General features: G+C 40.4%; 1 protein-coding gene across 1 annotated transcript; it reads left to right on the forward strand.

Moving 5' to 3' along the window:
• Window positions 1-14,599: 14,599 nt before the first annotated feature.
• On the forward strand, window positions 14,600-14,950 carry LOC307049326 (large ribosomal subunit protein eL32-like; the record flags this gene model as incomplete). The annotated part of the gene is made up of 1 exon (XM_079698810.1): window positions 14,600-14,950. The coding sequence occupies one exon, from the start codon at window positions 14,600-14,602 to the stop codon at window positions 14,948-14,950; it is 351 nt and encodes a 116-aa protein (XP_079554936.1).
• Between the last annotated feature and the right edge of the window lie 266 nt (window positions 14,951-15,216).

Raw genomic sequence — 15,216 nt, forward strand, 5'->3', positions numbered from 1 at the left:
GTCTTACATTGATACCTATTTTCACTAACCTAGATCAATCTGAAAAGGATTTTCATGTTTCTGAGAAGAAGTAAGAAGCAAAAATAGCGTTCAGTGTTTGTTTCTCAGGGGCTGTTGTAGAAGCAGTGGAAACCCTGAGCGGCAAGAGTGGCGCCACCAAGCTCCTTCCCCGGGAATCTCAATTTATTTTGTGCATCGTTAGCAAGATGTGTCCTAAGGTACTTGCTTCTTTGCTTTATGCCTTTTTGGCTTACAAGAAAGGTTTTGTAGGAACAACTCTACTTTCAGATAGCAGGGGAAACCTGTACCTCTTCCCAGTTGTAATTGCTCACATAGGGAATAGAAAAGCTTTAGCCTAGTTTACATTTTATACTATTACTATAGTAGAATTTCAGACAAAAGCAAGAAAGCAAAGCTAAGCCAAAAAAAAAAAAAAAAAAGAAAGCATTTTCAAAGTCACCATAACTCACATGAAGTAAAATTGTTTTAAAATGGGCTCTTTTCTTACTAAGAAAGACCTATTACACCTGAGCTGTATTGTTTTCCTGTTCACTACCCAGTGTCAGAGCAATGGGGTGTTCTCAGACTCAACCCTTAAAAATGTCACCTGTGTTCAAGCGTAAAAGTCATCCAGCTAGATTCAGTCACTTTAGATACGAAGGAGTCAATCTTCTATCTGGGGACATTTCAAAGAGGTCCCGGAACGACATTTCTTTCTTCATTCTTTGACTGACACTTGCTCGCTCTTGGTAGGCCTTTGCATCACGACCAACAGCTTTTCCATCGCCCATCTGGCTGTTGAAGCATGAAACGGGGGTCTTACAGAGATGTGAGTTAGGAGGCCAGCGTTGGTTGTGGGTTTTTTTCTCCGAAAACACGCAGGAGCAATGTAGGAAAGGGTCACCTCATTTGCAGTATCATCCCGTTATGTGTACATCACCCAGCTCTGTGGCTCAGAGAGGAAACCTGAACAATGAAGGGTACCTCAGCGTAGGGGAACCGCCTCATAACTAATGTTTTCAACTCTTCCACCACTTTCTAGACCTCATCTCTGGGGAGAGCAGAGCCCTTCAGGCAGAGATCCTCATGTGTCCCATGGCCCTTTGTCTCTCTATAATCTCAGTGATTTTCTCTCGTATTCCTGGGGGCTGACAGCAAGTTTGCAAAACAGCGTGAATGAAGAAAGTCACATTAGAAATTTAGTGTGGGCTTAAGGCAGGGCACAAGGAGTCGGAATTTAAGACCAGGCATTCAAAGACTGTGTAGCTATGGCACAAGATTTGGGATGAGTATCGCTTATACCCCAGTTGAGCTACCCCAGCTGCCTCTGCATGGAGCAGAGACAAATCTTTCCTACCAAGTGCCAACTAAAGAATGTTGCTTGTCACCTGGCTATACATGGATCAGCCATTAGCCACTGCAGTCGCTGACCTCCAACACATCCTGAAAGGAATTCAGGGTGGAGATCAGAAATGAGGCAGTCTGTGCTCTGGGAAAAACTGGCAGAACAGGCCTTCGGATAGTTAGATATTTTGGAAGGCTCGGGGGTCTCTTATAACTTAATCTCAGCAGTGACCGATTGTTACTTCTGCCATCTTCTTTTGGTCACACAGACCAATCCTTTTCCAGCAGGGGAGGGAACTGTACAGGGTGTGAATATCAGCAGAAGGGGCTCATTTGGGTACACCTCGAAAACTGGCTACCATATCTTCTATCCTGGATTCCATGTTTTTTCTCCTTGGTTGCCTGCTTCCTTTCGGTGGATTACATTTTTCTAGTGGCATCCTGAGAAAGGTTGCCTGGGCAGTAATCTTTTTCAGATGTGGCATTTGTGAACACGTCTTTATCCTCATCCCTGAATAATGGTTTGGGTTTAGAATTCTGGGTTGATAACATTTTTCTTCAGAATTTTGAAGGCTTTATCCATTATCATGTAGTTTCCAGACTTCTTATTGTCAAGTCTGATGCCGTTGTGAATCCTCATTTTCATGTACTCCCTGTCTTTGTGTTCTTGAAACTTTTAGGCTTTTCTCTTTATCCCCTTTATTCTGGAGTTTCATATTGTGTATGGGTTTTTTTCTTCTTCATACATTTGTGTATTATCCTGGGTATGTGATGGGCTCTTTCAATTTGGAAACTCAAGCTCTTCAATTCTGTGGAGTTTTTGTTTTTATTTATTTGGTAATTTTCTCAGTTATCTCTTTCTGGGGTCATATTTGTTGCATGTTTAACTTGTACTGATTCTCTGCTTTTCTTAGTATTATTTTTTCTATTTTCTACCAATTTTTCGTTGATCTACTTTCTGAAAGATTTTCTCAACTTTATCTTCCAAAACTTTTATTAATTTTTAAATTTCTGCTTTTATATTTTTAACTTCCAAGATGAACACTTTGTCCTTCCATTCTACTTTTATCATCTTGTCTAATTTTTTCCCCCATTGGATGCTTTCTGAGAATGTATGACTTAATAATCCTGGACTGTCTACTAGTGCTGAAGAGTGATGCATGGAAGTTGATTGGAGCAGTATGTTCAGAGGCAGGGCTTGTCAAGATGTGGGCTTTAATTTAGGGTAATTTGTTGGTGTTCTTTCCTTGATGGATATCTCAACTCTCAGTATTTATAGGTCTTTTTTTTCTCTTGTATTGTTTAGTTTCCTCAGAGAAAAATTACCCAGCCTCTTGCTTACAGTGTATTTGTTGGGGGATGGATAACAAACTAGGCTGCAGGATTCTAAGAGGAGAGCAAGGTAAGGAGGATGGGAGATCTCATCACACCTTATGCATGATTTCACCCTGTTTTCCTCAGCTCTGGCTGGCATCCCTGAGTCTGGAGCTTGTCTGTGTTTAGGCTTTCAGTAAATTGGCAACATGGAGGGAGAAGACAGTTACCTCATTGTAGCAGCTAAGGGAGGGGACTCAGGGCAATGGGTTTAGCTGCTTCATAGACAGACTTTCAACCAGTATGGCTCTGGTTCAGACTCAGCCTCCCCCCAGCCTTCACAAACACTTCCGGTCTCCTGTCTGGGGAACGTGCACCTTGCTGTTACTGCACATAGAGGGGCATTTATTAGAGCATCTGTTCTCAGAGTGTGGTCTGGGGGTCTGAAAAGTCAAAAGAATTTTTATAATAATACTAAGATGAGATTTGCCATTTTCACTCACATACTCCCGTGAGCGTACAGGAGAATTTTCCAGAGGCAACATGATGTGTGATAATGCAACAGATTAAATGCAGAAGCAGATATGAGAATCTGGCTGTCTTCTGCTAAGCCAAACATTACTGAGATTTATAAAAATGTGCAACAAAACCACTCTTCTCACTATGTTTTCTTGGTTTGAAATATAAACTTATCTTTCATAAAATATGATATTCATGTTAACATGTACTGGATTTATTAATACTGTTAAGTGAATTAATAAATAAATACTAAAAGTTTCAGCTTTTGGGAAATATATATATATATTTTATGTAAATATATATACAATACCTTTATATATACATATATAAAATATATGTGTATATATTTCCCAAAAGCTGATACTTTTAGTGTATAACCAACATGAATAAAAGCTCTTTGAGGTCTTCAATACTTTTTAATAGTATGAAAGGTCTTGAGACCAAAACGTCTGAGGTCACTGTATTAGAATAATACTCCTGGATTCTTTCTTCTTGTGCCTTCACTCCTCCCCAGGTGACAAGAGTGACTTAATCGGAGAGTTTGGGAGAAGAACTGGGCAGGCACGGCTCAGCCCTTTCCTCTCACTTTTCTTTTACGTGATCCTAACTTCCTACACTTAAGATTTGCCTGTCTGTAACAGAGCCTGTGTCCTTAACAGTTTTTGGCCGGGGGTCAGCTTAGGGCCCGTGGCACTGTCCTGTGATGAGACATGAGTTGTCCCATCATGGCTTGTGATTCTGATTGGGTAAATCTGTCTAATTCAGGGGTGGAGTTGGCAAATCTATCTAATTCAGGCAGAATAAGCTATGTTTTCTCAGAAGAGCTTTATTTGTAATAAAGGAGACATTTAACTTTTAAAGAAGTTTTGATTTTTGAGAGATTTTAGGCTTATAGGCAAGTTGCAAAAAATAGTACAGAGAGTTCCTAGATACCCTTTGTCCAGCTTCCCCTAATGTTAATATTTTATGTAACCACAGGACAGAGATAGAAAGCAGGAGATCACGGTACATTACAATAAACTAACCCACAGACCATTTTTGAATTTCATCAGTTTTTCCACCAATCTTTTTCTGGTCCAGGATCCAATCCAGGATTTCACATTAAAAGAGACATTTTGGGGCTTCCCTGGTGGCGCAGTGGTTGATAGTCCGCCTGCCGATGCAGGGGACACGGGTTCGTGCCCCGGTCCGGGAGGATCCCACATGCTGCGGAGCGGCTGGGCCCGTGAGCCATGGCCGCTGAGCCTGCGCGTCTGGAGCCTGTGCTCCACAACGGGAGAGGCCTCAACAGTAGTGAGAGACCCACGTACTGCAAAAAAAAAAAAAAAAAAGTGACATTTTGATCTTCTGCTGCCTGGTTCCTGCATCTATGTCTTAACCGCTTGTATATTCAACTGAGAAAAAGCTGGGGGATGGGAGTTATTTATCAGTCAGCCTTGTCTCCCAGCACCTCCCAATGTTGAATCTTTCTAGAATTCTGTGGTGTGAAGAGATGAGTTCTTGTCTTCTTCCCGACGTTCTCCACTATGGTACTTTCTACCTTCTCCCTTTGACTCACTCAGTCGCCTCAAGTCCACATCTTTTCCAGCTTCCAGAACTTTGTTGCTAACTCTCTTCTGCTCTTGTCTGCCCTCGTGTTTCCTGTGGTTTGCTTTTTGGGTGACTTACACTCTTGCCCTCAGTCTAGGGTCAGTTGCCAAGCCCCACCCATGCTCTGAGAACTTGAGGGTTAATAAATTCTTATTCCTTTAATATTATTATTGGTTGGGTTTTAGAAAGAAGCAGCAATAAATAATAGTTTTAATCTCCTTGTTTAATTAGAATCTGACCCTTGATATATAATCCCCAATTTGTACATTATTTTTGCTTTTCAATGGAAAACCTCATTTAAATACTTCTAATGACTCTTGTACTTAACTGAAGCCCTATAGTCACTTTTTTTTTTTTTTTTTTGCGGTACGCAGGCCTCTCACTGTTGTGGCCTCTCCCGTTGCCGAGCACAGGCTCTGGATGCGCCGGATCAGCGGCCATGGCTCACGGGCTCAGCCGCTCCGCGGCATGCGGGATCCTCCCAGACCAGGGCACGAACCCATGTCCCCTGCATCGGCAGGTGGACTCTCAACCACTGCGCCACCAGGGAAGCCCTAAAGTCACTTTTAAAGCAAAACCATGGCAAGATTAGGGAAAAATTCGGTAACTTTAAAACTAATTTTAGGTATATCTATTGTTTGTAATCAAACACATGTAGGCCCCGATTAGAATGCTTTTTGTTGCTTACCTTGAATTTCTTAGCTTGGAATCAAAAGACCCATGCCCAGGGATGGGTCTTATCCTTTAGGCTTGGCTGGCATCCTGGTGCCTGCAGCTACTCACTGCTCAGAGATCAACTGTAGGTCTCTCCTAGTCACCTCTTACTTCAGTTTCTAAAAAGGAAGAATTGCTGGAAGGAACAAACACTATCTTATCTTTGGTTCCCAGTTTCCAACATTTTCCTATCATTTTCTTACACTCAACTGAAAAGGAAGAGTGAGATTATGGCTATGTTATACTTTTCAATAAAGTATTTGGCTATCCTTAATTACTTTTCCTTAAAAGTAATCAGGTTCTCTACGTTTACAGTATTTATAAGAAGAGTAAAACATTCTCTTCCTATCTCTTATATTAAAAATTCACCTTGATACAGCTATTCCTTGTCTTTATACTTTTGCTTTTTATTTTAATTTACTATTTATTTATTTATTATTGAGGTATAGTTTATTTACAACATTATATAAGTTTCAGGTGTACAACATAGTGATTCACAATTTTTAAAGATTATATGCCATTTATAATTATTATAAAATATTGGCTATCCCTGGGCTGTACAATATATCCTTGCAGCTTATTTATTTTATACGTAGCAGTTTGTACCTCTTAATCCCATACACTTATCTTGACCCTCTCCTCTTCTTCCCACCCCCCACTGGTAACTACTAGTTTGTTCTCTATATCTGTGAGTTTGCTTCTTTTTTGTTATATTCACTAGTTTGTTGTATTTTTAGATTCCACATGTAAGTGGTATCGTACAGTATTTGTCTGTCTTTGTCTGACTTATTTCACCAGGCATAATACCCTCCAAGTTCATCTGTGTTGTTGCAAATGGCAAAATTTCAGTCTTTTCTATGGCTGAGTAGTATTCCATTGTATATATATACTATATCTTCTTTATCCATTTGTCTGTTGATGGACACTTAGGGTGCTTCCATATCTTGGCTATTGTAAATAATGCTGCTATGAACATTGGGGTGCATATATTTTTATATTCATAAATAATGTGCTATATTATTTGTTGTATAGTTAAAAGTTGCATCCATGACTTTCTCATAGGGTGGAAGGTGAGGGATGGGAATGGGGGTGGAGAAGGGAATGTAGGGGACAGTTTCCTTGACTGTGATGCTTTAGTTCTTAAAAGATTAAGATCTGGAGCACATATGACAAAATATTAATGTTAATTTTGACGGGTGGAAATGGGTGTTTATGACATCATTGTTATTCTTTGGCATTTAAAAATAATTTTTTCAAATTTATAACCATTTTTTTTTAAAGCTGGATGTAGCTTGATTTTACTGGGAATCACAGTGACTACCTGGTCTGTCATCTGAGAATGAATCATCTTCCATAAGTGAAAGGATTGTATCCAACTGAAACTTAACTTTTAGGTGTAAATGTTATTTCCTAGGCCACGCCTACCTTGGTAGACCTTGGGATGGTAGAAACAATAATTACAAAGCAGTACTTCTGTGTATCTGTTCTCACTTGGTCTGCAGAAATTTCAGCCCTCTCAAATTTGGTAAAATGGTCTAGAGATCTCTAGGAAATGTCTGTGTCATAAAAACTTCAAAACCATCTCCTGTCCTGGCTAGCTACAATAATGACTCCAGGTATGGCAGATGTCTTACTCAGCTGTGTCACCAGTGTCCACCCAAGGCACCAGAGCTTCCAGTGTTCTAGTTGCTTGGTGATTCTGGCAATGAGGGCACTGACCTCTGCGCCCTTGAAATCTAGGTCATTGAATCGATCACCACCCCTGGTGACAAGGTGTACAGAGCTGCTGCTACCAACACCTCGCCATCACTGGCTCTAGTGTGGCTGATGTTTCATAGTCTGAAGGTCCCATGGAGGCTTCAGAGAAGGAATTATTTTGGCTCTTATTGGTGCAACCTGTGGTGGGTGTGGGCTGGAGGACAGTCTGAGCGACAGTCACCTGCTATGCTCTCATTCACTTCTCTCTTCCAAGGTTGGGCCATTGACTCTGTTATTAGAATGAGTTTTTTCCTGGGAAGAACCTTGATCATCATTTAAATAGACTCCTGGTGAGCCTGTCCCACTAGTCCCTGTGCAATGTCAGGATCGTAGAATAGATTCGAGGTGAACACACCTTAGACTCAAACTGGGGCTCTATTACAGGTTCTAAAGCATGTATATTTTTAAAAACATGGTTAAAAAGGGACCTTACCTAATATGGGATATTTACCATCCTGACTTTAGAAATTATTTTTATTATTCTAATGCAGGCAGCAGCAAAATAATGTCCTGGGTCTCTGAGAGTCATCTTTAAAATCAAAGCATAATAATGACTTTAGAATATATGCAAAACAGGACTCAAATATAAATATTGCTCAGGTCCAGAAGCAGGAAGTACAATACAAAACTGGCTCTATTAGTATGTCCAAAAGCTATTATGAGTTAAATTTGGTTAATATGTTATAAGAAAAAACATGTCAATCAGAAAAGGAGGTAGATGATCAGTGATGGAAGTCCGCAAAGTCACAGAGGGAGATTTGCCATTACATCCCAGCTCTGCCCAAGAGAAATTCTCCTGGCCAGTGGACTTCATCTGTCTGGGGACAGGAACAGCATTTTTGAAGTGATACAGCTGGAAAATCCCCACATAGAGCAATCAATCCCATTAAACGTCAGAACTTAAAGCCAAGTACTGTTTATCTGATTCCATGGTCACTAAGTTAAGAGGGTACAACTCAAGGTCCCTTTGGCAGTTAAATTTCTTGGTTTAAAGACATAATTTGCATTTAGATTTATGTACTAGTCTTTTGCAGTCAAGGTTAATTTGAGTACATCCATTGAAGAACGATCTACTTACTTTCAGATTGTGAAAAAAATCAACTAGTTGAGCTTGCAAAGTTGAGAAAAAGATTCTGGAGAACTATGAATTCACTGAAGTGCCAACATGAGAATTCTTGGTAGTAAACTCCCACCTTGGTAGCACCCTATCATGGCAGATAGCCCGCAACAAAAGTAATGCAATTACATTAGAATACTTAGAATACAGAAAAGAATCAGTCACAATTTCACCGATATTACAGTTTTGATGTTACTGTTAATTTTGTGTGTATTTACATGTAGTCATTGTGTGTGTGTGTGTGTGTGTGTGTGTATGTGTAAGTGTGTATTGTATATGTAATTTAGGTCCTGGCTTTTTTTTTAATTAAAATGGTAAATTTTATTTTTTTTATTCATTTTTAAATTTATTTTTATGGAACTTTATTGTATTTATTTTTTATACATCACGTTCTTATTAGTTATCTGTTTTATACATATTAGTGTATACATGTCAATCCCAATTTCCCAATTCATCACACCACCGCCAGCACCACCCCACCACTTTCCCCCCTTGGTGTCCATATGTTTGTTCTCTACATCTGTGTCTCTATTTCTGCCCTGCAAACCGGTTCATCTGTACCATTTTTCTAGTTTCCACATATATGTGTTAATATATGATATTTGTTTTTCTCTTTCTGACTTACTTCACTCTGTATGACAGTCTCTGTATTCATCCATGTCTCTATAAATGACCCAATTTTGTTCCTTTTTATGGCTGAGTAATATTCTAAAAATTGGTAAATTTCATTTTATTTTAGTTTTTTTATTGAAGTATAGTTGATTTACAATGTGCTAAATTCTGCTTTACAGCAAAGTGATTCAGTTATACATACATATACATTCTTTTTTTAATATTCTTTTCCATTATGGCTTATCATAGGATACTGAATACATTTCTCTGTGCTATACAGTAGGACCTTGTTTATTATCCATCCTCTATATAATAGCTTACATCTGCTGACCCCAACCTACCACTCCGTCCCTCCCCCAACCCACTCCCCCTTGGCAACCACAAGTTTGTTCCATATGCCTGTGAGTCTGTTTCTGTTTCATAGGTAGGTTCATTTGTGTCATATTTTAGATTCCACATATAAGTGATATTATATGGTATTTGTCTTTCTCTTTCTGACTTACATCACTTAGTATGATAATCTCTGCATGTTGCTGCAAATGGCATTATTTCGTTCTTTTTTATGGCTGAGTAGTATTCCATTGTATATATGTACTACATCTTCTTTATCCATTCATCTGTCAATGGACATTTAGGTTGTTTCCATGTCTTGGCTATTGTGAATAGTGCTGCTATGAACCTAAGGGTGCACGTATCTTTTTGGATTAATTTTTGTCTGGATACATGCCCAGGAGTGGGATTGCTGGATAATATGGTAATTCTCTTTTTAGTTTTCTGAGGAACCTCCATACTGTTCTCTATAGTGGCTCTACCAATTTACATTCCCACCAACAGTGTGGGAGGTTTCCCTTTCCTCCACACCCTCTCCAGCATTTGTTATTTGTAGATTTTTTTTTTGTGGTACGCGGGCCTCTCACTGTTGTGTCCTCTCCCATTGTGGAGCACAGGCTCCAGACATGCAGGTTCAGAGGCCATGACTCACGGGCCTAGCTGCTCCCGGACTGGGGCACGAACCCGTGTCCCCTGCATTGGCAGGTGGACTCTCAACCACTGCGCCACCAGGGAAGCCCATAGAGTTTTGTTTTGTTTTTTTAAAGACACTATTTTTTAGAGCAGTTTTAGTTTCACAGCAAGGTTAAGAGGAAGGTACAGAGAGTTCCCATATTCTCCTGCCCGCACACATGCTTAGCCTCCCACATCATCCCCCACCAGAGTTGTACATTTGTGACAATTGATGAACCTGCATTGACTTATCATAATCATCCGAAGTCCATTATGGTTCACTCTTTTCTTTTCTTTTTTTTTTTTTTTTGCAGTACGCGGGCCTCTCACTGTTGTGGCCTCTCCCGTTGCGGAGCACAGGCTCCAGATGCGCAGGCTTAGCAGCCATGGCTCACGGGCCCAGCCTCTCCGCGGCATGTGGGATCTTCCCGGACCAGGGCACGAACCCATGTCCCCTGAATCGGCAGGCGGACTCTCAACCACTGGGCCACCAGGGAAGCCCCACTCTTTTCTTTTTTTTAACATCTTTATTGGAGTATAATTGCTTTACAATGGAGTGTTAGTTTCTGCTTTATAACAAAGTGAATCAGCTCTTAGTGTTGTACATTCTATGGGTTTGGACAAATGTATAATGACATGTTTCCACCATTAGAGTATAATGCAGAGTAGTTTCACTGCCCTAAAATCCTCCGTGCTCTATTTAACCTGTCCTCCCCCTCCTCCATCCCTGGCAACCACTGATTCTTTCACTGTCTCCATAGTTTTGCCTTTTTCAGATGTCATATAGATGGAATCATACAGTATGGAGTCTTTTCAGATTGGATTATTTCCCTTAGTAATATGCATTTAAGGTTCCTCCATGTCTTTTCATGGCTCAATAGCTCATTTCGGTTGTTTAAATTTTTATTGGAGTATAGTTGCTTTCCAATATTGTGTTAGTTTCTACTGTACAGCAAAGTGAATCAGCTATTTATGTCAGAGAATGTTTTGCCTATGATCTCTTCTATAGGTCCTGACTTTTTAATTAAGCGTTTCTTTATGTGTTTCACAAATTTTTATTGAATTGTTATTTTCTAAGTGTTGCTTAGGTGCTGGGTGGATAAAAGCTTTTGCCTTCAAGGAACGTAACTTCTTAAATGAGGGACAGAAAAGAAACAAAGGAAAGATCAAACAGGTGGCATGTCTGGTGGCAATCAAGGACAGGAAGAGTAAGTAAAGCAATGGAAGGAGGGAGAGAGTGATGGTTATGCTCCAGGATGGGGTGGATCAGGGAAGACTTCTCAGAGGAGGTGACAGTGAATAAAGGTCTCACTCAACTCTCAAGAGGATGCAGTAGTAAATGAAAAGAGGGAAGATCTAGATTGAATAAGACTTGGGATTACTGATGTCTGTTACTAAAAGCCAATTTATTTCTTCAGACTTAGGAGTGGGTTAGATATATTATGGCTATTAAATCTTTATTAGCATTGGCATTTTAGAATATTGGACATATTTATTATCTCAAAATGAAGGCGTGTATATTTGTATGCACATTCATTGGAATAAAAGGGGAAGAGTAATGTGTAAGTGTGAATGCTTCCCTGTAAGAAAGATTCATCTGGCCCTCCTGAAAGATTCCAGATCTTTCAAGAATCTTACACTCTCGCTGTATATTAAACACTAAAATAAAGGAACCGACTTTAGTGCCGTGACATACTAGGTATAGTCACACTCCTCCAAAGACTTTCCTATCACTTATAAGATTTTCACCTTGTATTCCCCAAATTTGAGTCTAGGTTCATGTCCTTGATAAGGCTTTCACAGTCAGTCAACAAACAGCTGAATCAAATTTATTATGAGGTGATTTTTGACTCTGCTATTTCCTGCTAATCTCTCTTTTACCTAATCAACACTTATCATGCTCATATTATGTGCCAGCTATTAAAGAATTGAGGCCAGAGATGGAAGACAAAATCCCTATCCTGACAGAGGATCATTTCCTCTAGCAGGGGAAACGATCAACATGGCAGGACAGATGCTGTGGTGGATGGAGACAGTGCGGGGCGTGGAGAACAGGGGCCTGGGAAGGTGGCCTGTGAGGCCTCTAGGGTCCTCATTTTAAAAGGAGACAGGATATAAAGGACATGTGCCATAATTTAGTTAGCAATTTCCGTATTTGTTGTATATGATGTTTGCTTCTAATTTTTCATTGATATAAAATAGAAGCAATTTCACTTCTAGGTGTATACCCCAAAGAATTGAAAGCAGGGACTCAAACAGATATTTGTACACTAGCACTATTCACAATAGCCAAAAAGTAGAAACAGTAAAAATGCCCAATAATGAACAAATGGATTAACAAAATGCCATATATATATATATATATATATATATATATATATGAATATTATTCAGCCTTAAAAAAGGAATGAAATTCTGATGCATGCTACAATATGAATGAACCTTGAAATATTATGCTAAGTAAAATAAGCCAGACACTGAAAGACAAATATTGCCTGGTTCCACTTATGTGAAGTACCTAGATTCGTCAAATTTAGAGACAGAAAATAGAATAGTGGTTACCAGGAGTTGAGGAGAGGGGGGAATGGGGAGTTATTGTTTAACGGGTACAAAGTTTATGTTGAGAATGATGAAAAAGTCCTGGAGATGGATAGTCATGACGGTTGCTTGACAATGCAAACGTACTTAATGCCACTGACTGTGCGCCTAGAATTGGTTAAAATGGTAAATTTTTATGCATGTATATTTGATCACAGCTTTTTTTTTTAAAAAAAAGATAAGCTGTGATGACATTCCAGTGTATATAGGAAATGCATATACCCTAATATGTAATACAGATTTCCCAGAATTTGGATTATTTCCTTATTCTAGAACCCAGAAGAAATCTTACTGGATCAGAGTTTATGGCATTTAATAAATATCATCAAATTATTTTGTGAGAACAACTGCGCAAGTTTACAGTTCTCCCAGGTACATATACAAGCACTGATCTCATTATTCATATGCCAATCCCTATCCCTGACTAAAGGAAAGAAAATAGTTTTGAAAATTCACAGTACCAGTGAAGAACTAAGCCTCGAGCTTAGGATCCACATTAAATTATAAGTTAAAAAATGGTGCCTTGTTTTAATATGCACTTCTTTATTAGTGAGGTTTATACTCTCTTGGTATCTTTTTTTTAAAATCTATTTTTATCTTTATTTTTTTTAACATCTTTATTGGAGTATAATTGCTTTACAATGGTGTGTTAGTTTCTGGTTTATAACAAAGTGAATCAGCTATACGTATACACATATCTCCATATCTCTTCCCTCTTGAGTCTCCCTCCCTCCCACCCTCCCTATCCCACCCCTCTAGGTGGTCACAAAGCACCAAACTGATCTCCCTGTACTATGCAGTTGCTTCCCACTAACTATCTATTTTACATTTGGTAGTGTGTATATGTCCATGCCACTCTCTTTTTATTTACTGGATGTATTTCCTATTGTGTGGGTTCTCTGGTTTCTTAGAGTTTTTAAAAATTCATTTCTCGCTTTAAGACAGCTTAGCAAAACACATATACAACAACAGGGTGTTTTAAAAGTGAAGAAAATTGGAGCAGAGGGAAACTAATGGTAGGAAAATAAAATGAAGACAAGGTAAGTTATTGAATATGAAGTTTGCCAAGGGATCTGGCTGGAGGAAGGCAACACATTTGCCAATGAGTTTTCTGGAAGCCAATGGAAAAGAAGAGAAACAAGATCCATAGTTTCATGAACTCAGCCAACATTTTCCTGGTTAACACCACATTCATTCCCGGTATAGACTCTGAAACACATTCTTCCCGTGGGTTCATATGCTAGACTGCATCAAAAATCACAGGAGCGGGCTTCTCTGGTCGTGCAGTGGTTGAGAGTCTGCCTGCCGATGCAGGGGACACAGGTTCGTGCCCCGGTCTGGGAAGATCCCACATGCTGCGGAGCGGCTGGGACCGTGAGCCATGGCCGCTGAGCCTGCACGTCCGGAGACTGTGCTCCGCAACGGGAGAGGCCACAACAGTGAGAAGCCTGCGTACTGCAAAAAAAAAAAAAAAAAAAATCACAGGAGCAATATTTTCCATCCCCTGTGATTCTGCAAAACATTTTCACTCGCACGCAAGAGCTGGAGTCTATTTTCCCCTCCCCTTCAACCTGGGCTGGCCTTGGGATGGCCGCCCTTGATTAACAGAACATGGCAGAGGTAAGGCTACATGACTTCTGAAGCAAGGCCATCCGTGAAGGGCAACACAGCTTCCCCCCGGCTCTGTCTCCTGGGACAGATGCCTGAGAAGCCCCGAGTCCACCTGTGAAAAGTCTGGCCACATTGAAGCTGCCATACTGTAGCGACCCTGTGTTGGAGATAAAGAGGCGTATCCAATCAGATGGAGCTGCGCGGGGCGGAGAGGAGCCGTCCCTGCTGAGCACTGCCGGGGTTGCAGATTCATGAGCAAAAATAAGTTTTGTTTGTTGCTTTAAGCCCCTGTATTTTAGGGCGATTTGTTATGCAGCAATAAGTAACTGCGACAGTTTATTTAAAGAGAATAGAGAAACTTCAGCAGCGCTCTTCCTCGGTGCTGCCTCAGGAGGTGGCAGCCATCTCCTACTCGGCATCATGGCCGCCCTCAGACCTCTCTTGAAGCCCAAGATCATCCAAAAAAAAAAAAGGGCCAAGAAGTTCATCCGGCACCAGTCAGACCCATATGCCAAAAGTAAGCAGAACTGGTGGAAACCCAGAGCCATTGACAGCAGGGTGCATAGGAGATTCAAGGGCCAGATCTTGATGCCCGACATGGGTTACCGGAGCAACAAGAAAACAAAGCACATGCTGCCCAGCGGCTTCCGCAGGTTCCTGGTCCGCAAGGTCAAGGGGCCTGAAGTGCTGCTGATGTGCGACAAATCTTACTGTGCTGAGATTGCTCGCAATGTCTCCTCCGAGAACTGCAAAGTCATTGTGGAAAGGTAGCCCAGCAGGCCATGGGAGTCACTGGTCCCAATGCCAGGCTGCACAGCAACGAAATGAATAGGCAGCTCGTGTGCACATTTTGTTTGTGTTAATAAAACCATAAAACTCAGCCGGAAAACAACAACAACAACAGCAACAACAAAACCAAAAAACCTTCAGCAACAATCTTTTATAGCATCAGTGTGCCAGACACACATGGGGTCAAGAGCTGTTTTGTCAAGGGCTCTGTAAATGCTGCAGTCGGAAGCCACAGTGCCTATCAGTGG

This window comes from Hyperoodon ampullatus (assembly GCF_949752795.1).
Source record: "Hyperoodon ampullatus genome assembly, chromosome: 1".
Taxonomy (NCBI): Eukaryota; Metazoa; Chordata; class Mammalia; order Artiodactyla; family Ziphiidae; genus Hyperoodon; species Hyperoodon ampullatus.